Raw genomic sequence first — 13,603 nt, forward strand, 5'->3', positions numbered from 1 at the left:
ACCACATACAAGTAGGACCCTTGGAGGCTAGAAGAAGGCCTTAGATCCCCTGTGATCACATCACATGGGTACTGGGAATTGAACCCAGGTCCTCTGAAAGAGCAACAAGTGCCCTTACCCCTAAGCCAACTTTCCAGCTCCCTAAAAAAAAAAAAATTTAAGGGGCTGGAGAGATGGCTCAGTGGATAAGAGCATTGCCTGCTCTTCCAAAGGTCCTGAGTTCAATTCCCAGCAACCACATGGTGGCTCACAACCATCTGTAATGGGGTCTGGTGCCCTCTTCTGGCCTGCAGGCATACAACAGACAGAATATTGTATACATAATAAATAAATATTTAAAAAAAATTTAAAACAAGGTCTCACTATGATCACCTGCAGTTTTTCTTAACCATCTTGAAAACTTGTGTTTGTTTGTTTGGGGCTTATATCATCCGCCTCTAGACCTTTCCCTCTCCCAAGCCCTCACCCAGGACTAGAGGACGTGGGCTCCTTGATGAACGCATACGGTTTTGATGCTCTTCTGCATGTAGAGCGGACAGTGTGCACTGTAACCCCCTGGGCTCTTGGAGCATCTTCCAGCCAGCCCGAGGACAGTGTGAGCAGAGTCACGTACACATGGATAACGTCTGCTTCTTTACCTGGCACAAATGACTGATTCCCTTTACATAAGAACCGGAAGTCAGCTTGTCCTAGGATCGACATAATATAATATTTTCCATTTATTCCAGAAAGGGTAGGTTTTTGTTTGTTTGTTTGTTTGATTTGTTTTTTGAGGCACAAGTGGGAAGGATTTGACTGGGAAATTGATGTTTGCTTGCTTCTTTGTTTTTCTTAATGAAATGGCTCAAATTTGCAAAGATTTTGAATGATTCTGTATCTTCACGATTTAAGCATCAGGAGATGGGCTTAGTGGGTGACTGAGATGGAGGACAGAAGGAGAGAGACGCTAGGGTAGGTGGGATTTGGTGATGATGCATGAGGAACATGGCATTTCAGTTAATCCTGGAGACTCTAGCAACTTGGAGAGTTCCAGAGAGCACAGTAAGGTCGGGAAGGCGGGAGGGAAGCAGGCAGAGAAGGTGCCTTAGGAAGCCTTGCTCAGCAGCTGAAGGAAGGAGAGCCCTGCGTAGAGGGCGCAGAGGCGTGGGAGGGTGTCCGGATCCCACGTGTACTGGGGGCCGGATCTCTGGACTTCCAGGCCGCTCAGCCCCACTAGGGCTTCTGTGAGGGTCAGTTCCTCCTCCCCGAGGGAGGAGAGCAGGTCAGGCCGCAGAGGGAAAACACCCTCTTTATCTTGCAGGAAGTTCTGCTCCATGGTGCTTTCAACCTGCAAGGGACCAAAGTGGCCTGAAAAGGAGGAACCGAACCCCCTGCCCCTCTCCTGACAAAGGCAGGCTGATTACCCTGAACACCTAGGGAGCGGGAAGACACAGCTCCTAGGATAAGACTCCCAGTGGTTCCAGCTGTGCCCTCCCATCTGCGGCTTCTCCCTGGCATCTCACCAGCTTCAACTGCATTGGGAGGAGCTTCTTCTCCAAGGATTTTACAAGAAGCTTCTGTTGGGCTTCACTTAGCACTGGAGGGAAAAGCAGAGGAAGAAAAATGTGTTGCTGGTCCAGAGGGAACTACAGACTCCAAATAGTGACGTTTCAGAATTCCTGCACACTCTAGTCAACGAATCCATCTGTCCATCTGTCCATCTCTCCATCCGCCCGCAGCTGAACACCTGCTCTATAACGCACATCTTGGCTGGGCACTAAATGCAAAGTCGTGACCCTTGACTGAGTAAGGGGCATGAACCTTTAACCCCAGCGTGTGGGAGGCCGGAATATGGATCTCTGTGAGTTCGAGTCCAGATCATTCTACATAGTGAGTTCCAGGCAGGCCAGGGCTATGGTGAGACCCTGTCTAGAAAGCACAGCGAACCCCAATTCTAATCTTTTGCTGCAGTTTTGGGGGGAAGACAAAGTGGTGCTTTCTGTTTGTTTTTGAGACAGGATCTCATTCTGTAGCCCAGGTCGGATTAGAACTCACTCTGTAACCCAACGTGGCCTCAGACCCACAGTGATCCTCCTGCCTCAACCTCCTGAGTGCTTGGCTTATAAGGATGAGCTACCACAGTGGTGACAACCCAGGGAGTTAAGGAAGTCATAGCTGAGGGGTTTCCTTTGGGTTTGGCATTTTTCTTTCTTTCTATCTTTCTTTCTTCCTTTTTTTCTTTCTTATTTATTTACTGAGAACGGGTCTCACTATGTAGCTCTGGCTATCGTGGACTCACTCTGTAGACCAGGCTGACCTTGACCTCAGAGATCCACCTGCCTCTGCCTCCCAAGTGCTGGGATTAAAGGTGTGCACCACCATGTCTGACTTTTCCCCCACAATTGTGTGTGCATGCACATGTGTCTGTGTGTGCATTCAAGCACTCTCCTGTGCATGCCATGATGTGTACGTGGGAGGGACAGGACAACTTGCCGGAGTGGTGTCCCACCATGTGGGCACCAGGAATTGAATTCAGGTGGCCCAGCTTGGCAGCAAGAGCCTTTACTCATTGAGCCACCTTGTGATTGGTTACTCCCCAAAAGTAAAGCTAACAGGTGGGCAGCAATATGGAAGCCATGAACTTAGCTCTAGGCAGAAGGCTTAAATATGCAGCTAAATAAATAAATAAAGGACCAGCTGAGTTCCTAGGAATGAAACCAACAAAACCAATGGTGGTGACTGATTTTTTTTTTTCTCCCTCCAGTAGCAGGGTTTGAACTCGGGGCCCCTTAGCATTGCATTGCGTATGCTAAGCAAGTGCCACAATACTGAACTACATACCCAGCTGGAATCAATTTTTAAAAAGTGTTTATACAAACGACTGTAGTACAGACCACCTGGCATCCTCTCATTCACGCATTTGGGAAGTCATTCACAGGGTTTATTCTTGTAACAGAAAACCACGTGACTCACTGCTCACTCACCTGTTAGAGCCCCGAGGAAATAGAGGACGGCGCCCATGGCATCCTTTGACAGCAGGACGTCTTTTGGGAGTGCTTCTAGGGTCACTTCATGTCCCTTGTCTAGAGCTGCTTCGAGCTGTGAGGAAAACTGGGTGATTAATCCCTCAGGTAGGGTCTAACCTAGCACCTGGCACACATAGCTTCTGGACTCCGGCTGGCTCTCTCCCACTTCCTATTTCTTTTTTGTGTTTTGTGTAGTCAGGTCCTGGAAAGCCTGGACCTAGGTTCCTTGTTCCCTGGGTTTGGAGCTCTGGAAGGTTCAAGCTGTTATCCAGCAGAGGGCGCCACTGGCCTGTTGCTACACTCTGACAGCAGAGAGTGCACGTGCCTTCCGGGAACCCTGTGCCAATGCTCTTTTCCAGGGACTAAGGGGCCAGTGATGGCTAGTAGCCTAGGTACACTTGGCCAGCCTTGAGAAAGTATCCGCTGTGGATTCTATAGCCTCTGGCCGCTCTGTGCACTGTCAGTTCCCCCTCCCCATCTGCACCGGCCCACCACCACCCAGGCGCGCCTTCCCCCACACTTCCGGTTTTCCCCACGGGACCTCACCGTCTGTTCAAGGTCTTGGAGCTCTTTTTTCTTTCCTAGGAGGTTGCTGAGGGAGGTGAGCAGGGAGCTCTGCCCCACTTTACTCAGTTTCTCCACTTCATGAGTCTCTCTCTGAACCTCCTCTTTTAAAGTCTCGAAGTCGTCATGCATCTCCCCTAGGGGTACAGTCAACACCGCTGGCATCTCCCCTAGGGCACAGTCAAGGCCGAGGGCGCCCCTTCACCTGGCCCCTCCCACCCAGTATATAGTTTCTGCGGGCTCAGTCACACCTCCCTCTCCCCTCTCCACCCTGTGCCCTGCTTCCAGCTTGAATTGGACCTCTTTACCAAGGTGTGCGGTTATGAAGTTATGCTAAAGCCTCATCATGAAGGATGGAGCTAGAAGGCGGACGGGAACCCATGCAGTCAACTAACAGAACAGTTAACCACGCCTCCATTCCCACGACTCCCCCCCCCCTCCGCCCCGCCCCCCAGACTTCATCAGTTCGCAGTTGGTCTGTATTTTCAACCAGTCCAGCTAGCCGTTTAGGGTGAGCCTATTTCCCCTTCTCTTGTGGAAAGGACGCCTTTGACAACTTAGTGACAGTTGAGCTGGGACTGCTTCAGAGCAGTGAGGGTATGGATCCGGGGAAAGAAGTGAGCTGCAGCCTGGTTGCTTAGAGACCCGGCATCCTAAAAGTACATCCAGTCTGTGTTGGAGAGAGTGGCTTCCTGGAAGTGGCTCTAATTTCAGGACCTGGGACTCGGCCTTTTTCTTTTCCTTCCCCCCTAATGCTTCTCCCCCTACCTGTGTGGCAAAGTCTTGAAAACATTCCCAAAACTCCTTACCAACATCAGATGCCTGGATAACTGAGAAAATAAGAAAGTAAGCAGGCAGGTAAGAGCACGATCCTTCAGAATGGCGGCCACCCCTAGGCAGTGAGTCTCTGGGGACCATGAGACTGCACCGCCCCTCTGAGTCCCAGCCCTCTCCAGAATCCTCCGGCTCCATTCTTGCCACACAGTCCTGCGTGGCGGGAGTGGAGAGGAGGAGCTAATGCAATGTGAAAAGGGCAATCCGACCAAACTGGTGTCCGACCAGCAGCTTAGTGACTCAGTGCCTCCTGCCCTAGTTACTGGACAGCAGATACCTGTGCAAACAGGTTGCAGCTACTGGGGCCCTTGACAACAAAGGCCTGAGACAGCTGATCTCCTGCGCATCTTGTCTACAGATCTCCCCCTTCCGTGGCTTTTTCCTAACTTTCTGTTGGAGGTTCTACGGGGGGTTCTGTAGTTGAGGGGTAGCTGTTTGCTGAGACCTGTCTCACTAACTTCTCTGTCCTATGGAAGGGGGAGGAAGATGGGAGTTTTGAACCTGAGTCAAGGAAGTTGTGAAGCAAAAGGCACACTTACGTAAGAATTTTGCCTCTCCTGGCTTTTCTGAAAACACAAAAAGAGCACATCTGTCAGGACGAGCTCTTTGCTGCCTTTCGCTAAAGCTACTGTTAAGACTGCGTCCTCATGAAAACCCGGAGACCCTGTTAGCACACCCTGTCTCCAAATCTCTCTGTTCGTGATGGTGTCTTTGTTTCTTTGTCTCTCTGGGCAGTATTTATATCCCATACCTCTATCTGCCTGAGGGCCTAGGAAACAAGAGCGCATGCTCGTGCGCTGCTCTTAGAGGGTGGGAGATTTTAGGGGTTGACTTGGGGCAAGGGACGTGGGGCGCACCTACCTCCTGGAGGGAAGGTCTGCATGCTGTCATTGCAGATGTGTGGGATGTCTGTAATGGACAAGAGAAGGCACCCAAGAGTTACACCGGCTAACACACTCCTCCTTCTGTAGCCTCAAGCCCAAGGGTTCTGCTCAGGGCTAGATTCTGCCCCTCAAATGCCCCCTCTAATTCTCTACCCAACCCTACTGCTGGAAGTTGTAAGCTCTTGCCTACAATAGCATTTTCTCTCCTGAAATCCAGTTCTGGCAGCAGGATCTGTCTCCTTGGGCTTTCTAAGGTCAGAGGCTGTGCTGGTTTGGTCTTTGTGTCACTCCCTATGGCTTCCCCAGCACCCAGAGATACCTGGAACTCAGAGTCCCCCCCCCACTTCTGTCTCTGGCAATGGGCAATAGAATCTGCTGCCTCCCCGATCCCCCCACATCATTGCAAGATAGGACCAGGATGCCCCCGCACTGATGGAGACACCCCTATCTTGAGGGGAGAACGTGCCGGTCTCTGCTCACCCCACTCATCTTTGCCATTAACCATCAGCTGTCTCACACGAAAGGCCAGGACACAGCCCTTGGGGATGGTTACAGCCTCCTTGTGGTTCACGGATCCCTAGGGTTACACAATGAGAGTCTGTGAGTCCTCTGAGGTCCTGCATAGGCGACATTACAGCAGGGGCAGGAGGCAGGTGCGGAGCCGGGGCTGAGAGCCTCTGGGGAGGCCCCAGCAGGACCTCCAGCTGTCTCCAGCTGTCTCTGTGGTCTGGACTCTAGGGCTCACCCTCTACCGTGCTATGTCTGCTTCTGGATTCGACATGTGAAGGGAACTGGGCAGACCTGCTCCAGCACCTGCCTGTGCACCATCCTGCTTCCTCTTCCTCTACACCAACTACCCCATTCTTATCTCATCCAGGAAGTCTTCCATGACTAACTCCTCCCCTGCTCCCAATCCCAGGCCATCCCTCATGAACACACTCACTAGGTGTGTGTAGAGACGGAAGAGATGCACTTCCTTCTTCTGAATTGTCCAAGCCTACATCCTCTGGCCTTTCACTGTGTGTCTCGTGTATATGTGAGGACTTTTTTTTTTCTTTTTGATTTTTCAAAACAGGTTTTCTCTGTAGCTTTGGAGCCTGTTCTAGAACTAGCTCTTGTAGATCAGGCTGTCCTCGAAAACAGAGATCCGCCTGCCTCTGCCTCCCGAGTGCTGGGATTATAGGCATGTGCCACTGCCTGCAGAACTTTCTGACCTACCCCCACCACAGGGGCTCACCAGGTAGCCCAGACTGACTTTGAACCTGTGACCCTTCTGGCCTCTGCCTTCAGAGTGCTGGGATTACTGGTGCGCCCCCTCCCCCACCAGGCAGGAGCTCTGCTCTTCAGCTTTGGCAGGTGGGAGGGGAGGGATGAGGACAAACTCGGTAACACTTGGATTGCTCCGTATTGTCTGTGGTGTGTGGACCGGGACCCTGCCCTGCTTGGTACTGCTAAGCAAGGAGAGGGGTGTGTGGCCAACAACTTGGCTTTGGATATTTTTTTTCCATGTCCTCTATCCTGAGTAGGCACCATTCAGGCAGCGTTAATGGAGCCTGTGTGTGTGTGTGTGTGTGTGTGTGTTTGTGTGTGCGCACGCATGTGTGAAGCAAACCTGCAGTCCCAGCGGGGCAAAGAATGGAAGGGAGAAGCAGCCTTCTGCCTTGCCAGCTCTCTCCAGAGTGACTTCCTGCACCGTCTCCACCACCTCCATCACCACGTACAGGTTCTCCCCACGATCCCGCATCTCCTTAAGGAAGGGGTGATCCGCTGCCAGTTTCCTGAGGCAAGAAAAGCATAGGACATCACTCAGTGCCTCCTCGCCAGGGCCAGCTTCGGGGCTTTATATTAACGTTTATTTTATTTCTGAGATAGGGTCTCGCTATACAGCCTTGTTTGACCTGGCGTGCTCTCTCTCTGTAGAGCAGACTGGCCTTGAACTCACAGAGATTTACTTGCCCTTGCCGCCCAAGAACTGGGACTAAAGGCATGTGTCACCATGCCCCGCAGTGTCTACTTTTTAATTTGTCAATCCTAGCATCTAGACAGTAAGGTGCCAGGGAAGGAATGAGGGTTCAGTCAGACCACAGTGCAAACTCAGACCTCCAGCTTCCGGGCAGGGCAGTTGCTTTGAGTCTGCGTTGCCTCACCTATAAAACAGAGCTGACGCCAACAACCTCCCAAGGTGCAAGATAAACTGGGCAAACAGCCGGAGGCGCAGCACCTGGCCTGGATCGAGGCCTGGTGGTCACTTCCTCCTCTCCTCCTACCCAGGAACAGGTTCTCCTCTTGTGGCCTCTTTTTATGTGTCTGAGACTTCTCTGCCTCGTTTTTTTTTTTTTTTGTGTGTGTGTGTGTATGCACATATGATGTGTGTGTACATGGATATGTGCTACAGTGTGGGGGTCAGGTGACAGCCTCAGGTGTCTATCTTTGCCTCCCTCCTTGTTTAAGGTAAGATCTTTCATTGTCTGAGTATACCAGCCTAGCTGTGTCCTTCTTTCTCCAGTTCACACCCCCAGGGATTCTCCCGTCTCTGAGCCCTATCTTTCTGTGAGAACACTGGGTTCTCAGAGGCAGGACAGTACGTGCGCCTTTTACGTGGGCCCTGGGGATTAAACTCATGTACGCACACTTGTGGGACAAGCAGTGCACCTATTCCTGCCTCCGTTTCCCAGATGTGGCCCGTCACCGTCACCTCTTCTCCATCTTTAGTCTCACCTCTTGCCATTCCCAAGGCTTCGTCTCCTTCGCCTTCCTTCCGTATGTAAACACGTCTCTGCCCCTAAAAGATCTGCTTCCATTCCTGAACACTCCTTCAAACCACCACCCAACTTGTTTCCTTCGCCTTATTGGCAAAATCTCCAAAGATATTTGTCTTTGTCTAGTCTTTACCATCCCGTCATGATTTCTTCTGATTACTAATTTCTTCTAATTTGTCTTCTGATTCTGCCCGTCAGCTGAAATCACAATGGCCCTGCACGCTCTGTACTGGGTGCCCCTTCCTAATTGTGCAGTGTGACTGTGTTGTATCTCGGCTTCTAATTGTGTGCTGCTGCTTCTTCTCCTCCTATCTTTCTGGTTTCTAAATCATATACATTCTTCTTTGTTTGTTTGCTTGCTTTTGTTTTTAGTTTTTCAAGACCAGGTTTCTCTATATATCCCTGACTGTCCTGGAACTTGCACTGTAGATCAGGCTGGCCTCGAACTCACAGAAATCCACCTGCCTCTCTGACTCCCCAGTGCTGGGATTAAAGGTGTGTGCCACCACCGCCCAGCTCTAAATCATATACATTCTATCTGACTCCCATTTTCCAGTTCATTTGGAACCTTAATATTTTCTGTCCTCTGAGATTTTGCTGTTTTGTGTGTATGTGCGTGTGTGTGTGTGTGCATGTGTGTGTATGTGCATGTGTGTGTGTGCATGCGTGTGTGTGCATGTGTGTGTGTGTGTAAGCAAGAATAAAGCATCAGATCCCCTGGAGCTGGAGTTACTGGTGCTTGTGAACTGCCTGATGTGAGTACTGAGATCTGAACTCGGGTCCTCTGCAAAAGCAGCAAGTTCTCTTAGCCGCTAAGCCATCTCTCCCGTCCCCGAGATTCTGTTTTTATGCCTCCTCTCTGAGTATTCTCCAGCCTCCTCATCTCCCCACCCGATCCCTGCCATCCTGATTGGTATCTTGCTGACTGCCACATGTTCGTCTTTATCCTGACCGCTCTCTGAGCTTCCTGCCCCTTTCCCAGCTCCCCCTTGACCATTCTCAGGAGGTAGGTACTCCAATTGTGCCATGTTAGGAGCTGGCAGCCAGCCCTACAGAACTTCCTCGCTTCTGTCTTCCTGCTTGTCATCTCCAATGTCTTGTAATGTCACAACCTAAGTCAAGACCCAGAGTCACCTTTAACAAGACCCTCACCACCACCATGTCCCCATCACTCTATACCCAGCTGTTGCGTTTAATCCATCCCATCATCCTTTGCAATAAGCCTTGCACCCATTCCTCCCTGCCTTCCAGCCACAATTCCCAGCTCATGTCGGTAAATATAGCTTCTGTGTAATTATTCGAGTTTGGGCGGCTACATGGCGTCTGCCCGACTCTGCCTTCTTTCCTCCTCTGTCTCTGTTTAGATTTCCTGCCTTGCTATAGTCTGTCCTGCCATAAGCCAAAGCAGATTTGTTCTTTGCCAATGGTAACAAAACATACTCACAGCACACAGAGGCAAATCCCCCATCCCATGTCCTCATTTTATACGTCTGATGGGCAGCGGGACAGGGTCTCTCCTGAGACACTCCTAACCCCGCCTTCCTCTGTCTAACGCACTTCTTCCTTCTGGTCAGGTCGGTCACAGGCCACATCAGAGCCACATCAGGGTGTCCCTGGTGTCTGCTTATTGGGCTCCTTGACCTGGCTTCTGGTTCCTACCTGCTCTGAGTCTACCCTATAGCTTTCTCTCGTTCCTTTGGTGTCTCCTTTGCCTCTGTCGCGCTAGTTCTCCCATGGTCCCTCTTGGTCTTGAGACATCTCACCTGCTTGTCTTCATAACGCACTTCTCTCTCTGCATGCTCCCATCGCTCAAAGCCTCCACCCGAGACCACCACCTTGTGAGGGTCCTGTCTTACTTCCCCAGCCAGAAGCCCCCTCCCCGCCACAAGTCGAACCGAGTGCTTCCTATGCACGGATCACTTCTTGCATTGAATAATTACTCTTCTGTTTCAATATAGGGTTTTAATATGTAGCCTTGGCTGTCCAGTAACTCACTCCGTAGACCAGGCTGGCCTTAAATTCAGAGATTCGCCTGCCTCTGCCTCCCGAGTGCTGGGATTAAAGGTGATAATTATCTGCCACCACCAGCTGGATAATCACTCTTACAGAGTAGTTTTCTCCTTCCTACACCACAGGGTTGTTTGAACATAGACACTCTAGAAACACCAGCACATAGCAGGATGCCTTACACTCAGAAATCTGGAAGTGTTTCCAGGGTGACTTGTCATACTTGCAAGCCTTTCCTTCTGGCCCCTCCAGTCCTCACCTGCTTCTTTCAACCGCTACTTAATTATTTGAAAGTCAGGTCCCCTGTCAAGCCAGGCGTGTGCCTTGTGTAAACATCCCTTCCGACATACCCCTTGTCTGGTGGGGCAGCGGTCCCTAGGTGTGTGGATGGAGCCAGTCTGAAGCTTGCTTATGGGAGAGGGCTCCGGATAGTCTATGCCAGGAACAGTTACTATGACCTCTGCCTTTTCCATTACGTTTCATAGTCTTAGGGTTGAAGGAACCTTAGCAACTGTCATTCATTCCCACTGTGTGATAGCAAAAAATAAAAAACAAACCCAAAAAACTGAGGTTCCCTGAGAAATGACTTTCCCAAGGTCACACAGCAAGTGAATATGAACATCTGAACGTCCACATCTGTGTATGTGTGTGCTTATGGGTGTGCATGTGTGCATGCATGCATGCGTGGGGGGAGGAATGATACTGGAGGTGCTGGATGATGGGGGCAATGTCTAGGAAGGAGCTTGGTTGTGCCCATAGTTGCAAAAGATTCCCCTTGCCCCTGCTAGACTCCACTATTGAGCTACTTTCCCATCCCCCAGGAGAATTCTCTTTAAGGATGTTCCTGTGGAGACTACATTGGCAAAGGTCGGGGTGAGGGTTTTACCCTTCCACCTGTGGTCCAGAGCATCTGTGCACTGCCCAACCCCATCCCATCATCCCATCAGCCCCGGCCCCTCTCACCTCTCCTTGTGCAAGTTCTCCAGAGCCTTGGGAGCCACGCTGAGGGTCTGAACCTCCAGTGTGCTGCTTCGTGACAGGCCTGCAGTCCCTTTTACCTTCACCGTCTTTGGCACGTCCACATCTCCCTCCACTCGGGCATCCAGCATGTTCTTAAAGCTAAAGTTCCCAGAATCTGTGGGATCTACAGGAGGGAAAAGCCAGGAGCTGAACTGAGCTGAATCCCCATGGCGCCTCAGCACCCAGTGAGAACTGTGGGCTTGGTGACCCCTAACCACATCAGGCAAGAGAGAGCTCCACGGTCCTAGAAGGACCAGATGGCTGGTCCTAGCCCTACGGAACCCCTAGAGCCCAGCTCTGTTTGAGAGGCTAACCTGAGGGGCAGTTGCCTGGCTCCAGCACATCCAGGAGCGTGTAGTCGGTGCGGACATAGCGGGCTCCCCAGAATAGCGTGCTCTTCCTCTTCCTCAGCACCAGGCAGAAGGGATGGAAGCGCTTGAAGTCGATGAGGCTGTCTAGGGGTGTCAGATCCCCCCGAGGGTTCAGCTGCCTAGCCAGGGCTCGGGTAACATTCTCAAACATAGTCATTATGTCTGTGGAGAAAGAGATGGGGGATGTCAAGGTGGCCGCTGAGGATCCCAAGACCCGAGAGGGACTTTGTAAAGAGGGGTCACCAGGCTCTACTCCTAGAGCTAGGGGAGACCTTAGAGAGGCCTGGGTTTTTGAATGTTGGGTCTTGAAGGAACCCAAAGAGTCCTTATTTGGTGATGAAGAATCCTGGGTTTCAGAATTTACATGGCTGGCGGGAGACACCAGACCTCCCCTTTGTCAAGGGCTCTTTTCTTATTATATGTTATTATTATATTAATATATTATTATATAATATATTATTATGTTATTATTATATTCTTATTATATGTTCATTTCTTCACAGTCACGGAGCCCAGCTGGCGTGTCATCAATAGAGGAAGTGAGGCTTCCTCTCATACCAGGGGACAGCTGTAACCAGAACCTGGGGACACTAGGGAAAGGAAGCAACCACCCCTGGGGCCAATAGTGGACAGTCAGAGCTGGGTACCGTCCTCAGTTGCCTTTTCCTTGGCAAGGGGACACTTGCTTGAACCCTGAACATCCCTCACCCCTGCCTCCTAGCGACGTGGCTATAAGGAGGCCAGTTCCCACTCCTTTGCCTTGGTTTCCCCTGCCTACATTACACCCCTTTTCCAATAGAGAGAATTCGTAGTCATCCTGTACCACTCAGTTCAGGGCACCTGCTCAGCCCTTTACCCCTCGGGCGTGTTGGTAACTCTGCCTGGATTCCCAAGGCACCTTGTAGATCCACTTCGGAAACACCTGCTAATTCATCTTGTTACCATCTGTTCACCTGCCTGTCTCACCTCCTGTAATCTCCCAGAGGACAGGAAATGAGCCTTAGTCACCTCTGCAGCATCAGCACCAGGCGCTGTGCCGGGTAGAAAGAAGGGAAGAATGAACGTGACCCTGGGAGATGTGCTGGGGTGAGAGGGTCCAAGGAGGACCTGAAGTTCACGTTCACTGTCTTCCGTCTCTGTCTTTGAAGTCCAGGAACATCACCTGGGCAGCCAGAGACACACCCAGATTATCCTGGTGGGTGGCAGTGGACACATCAGCTAGCCTCCAAGGCTAGCATCCATCCTCCCTCCCTCCCTCCCTCCCTCCCTTCGTCTTTTCTCTCACAGGATAACCTCCAGGGACCAGAAGAGCGGCCCTGGGAAGTGCTCTCCATTAGAGAAGCATTCAGAGGGTTCTCTCTTCTCTCTCAGAAGCCTACCTTGATACCTGATACCAACTCCCAGTGATATCCAGGGGGAATTTTATGGCCACAATAAAAGACAAGAAACCCCACACCTTTTAGTCCAACGATTCCCCCAGACCCCCAGAATGTTCCCCTGCCTCCTCTGCTGTCACCAATCTTACCAGGGAAGGAGTGATGCTGGGTCCTGTCTGGCAGCTGGGGGTGGGGTGAGGGCCCAGAGCTCGCTCTGTCTACAGGTTGGCAGAATGACTGTCTCTTACCAGGACGGGCCACTTTATGCCTCTGCGGAGGTGGGACGTAGGCTTCCTCAGACCCTGCCTGCCTCAACGGCCCCACCCCTTTCTGTCCCACTTCCAGGAGAACAGCATCAACCTGTTCCGTGTGCCCCGCCTCAGGCCCTGGGCCCTGGCCTCCTAAGAGATGAGGGGGTGGCTAGGGAGCTGCCACGCAGGTGCCAGTGTAGGTGTGGATAGCCGGGGTTGAGAGAGAAAGAAGGTGGCAGCTGAAAGTTGCTTGGGGACACTTTAGGGAGCAGGGAGGCAGTGGGAGTCAATCACATGTGTATATGTATACCCTAAGTGTGCTTGTATGTGTACACGGGGGATAAGGGTGGATCTCTTCTCTGCTGTCAACACGGTCCTTCAGGAAGCATGTGTGATTCGTGTGATTCATCTGAGGCCTGTGGATGTGATACATGATAAGAAATCCTGTATGTTCAGGGACAGCAGAGCAGCTGAGGCCCTGCCCTTCATCTTTCTGTGCATCAGCCTGCTGATCCCTACCTTTCTCTGCTGG

At 51.4% G+C, this 13,603-nt stretch overlaps 1 protein-coding gene across 3 annotated transcripts; it reads right to left on the minus strand.

Moving 5' to 3' along the window:
- Positions 1 to 699: 699 nt before the first annotated feature.
- On the minus strand, positions 700 to 13,033 carry LOC121456791 (gasdermin-A). Of its 3 annotated transcripts, XM_041665250.1 has the most exons (12): positions 12,970 to 13,033; positions 11,388 to 11,606; positions 11,017 to 11,197; positions 6,900 to 7,065; positions 5,768 to 5,864; positions 5,265 to 5,312; positions 4,943 to 4,969; positions 4,379 to 4,399; positions 3,552 to 3,706; positions 2,964 to 3,078; positions 1,503 to 1,576; positions 700 to 1,327 (listed from the first exon to the last, which is right to left on the minus strand). In XM_041665250.1, exons 2-12 carry the CDS (start codon positions 11,599 to 11,601, stop codon positions 1,085 to 1,087), a joined length of 1,341 nt encoding a protein of 446 aa, XP_041521184.1. In that variant the 5' UTR covers positions 11,602 to 11,606; positions 12,970 to 13,033; the 3' UTR covers positions 700 to 1,084. The 3 variants fall into 3 exon arrangements, with proteins under 3 accessions (XP_041521184.1, XP_041521185.1, XP_041521186.1); XM_041665251.1 differs by lacking the exon at positions 4,943 to 4,969; XM_041665252.1 differs by lacking the exons at positions 4,379 to 4,399; positions 4,943 to 4,969; positions 6,900 to 7,065; positions 11,017 to 11,197; positions 12,970 to 13,033 and having other exon boundaries at positions 3,552 to 3,739; positions 5,250 to 5,312; positions 11,388 to 11,444.
- Positions 13,034 to 13,603: the final 570 nt, after the last annotated feature.

Source organism: Microtus oregoni, unplaced genomic scaffold (genome assembly GCF_018167655.1).
Source record: "Microtus oregoni isolate MIOR12 unplaced genomic scaffold, Mior012 000015F_ref0000493, whole genome shotgun sequence".
Taxonomy (NCBI): Eukaryota; Metazoa; Chordata; class Mammalia; order Rodentia; family Cricetidae; genus Microtus; species Microtus oregoni.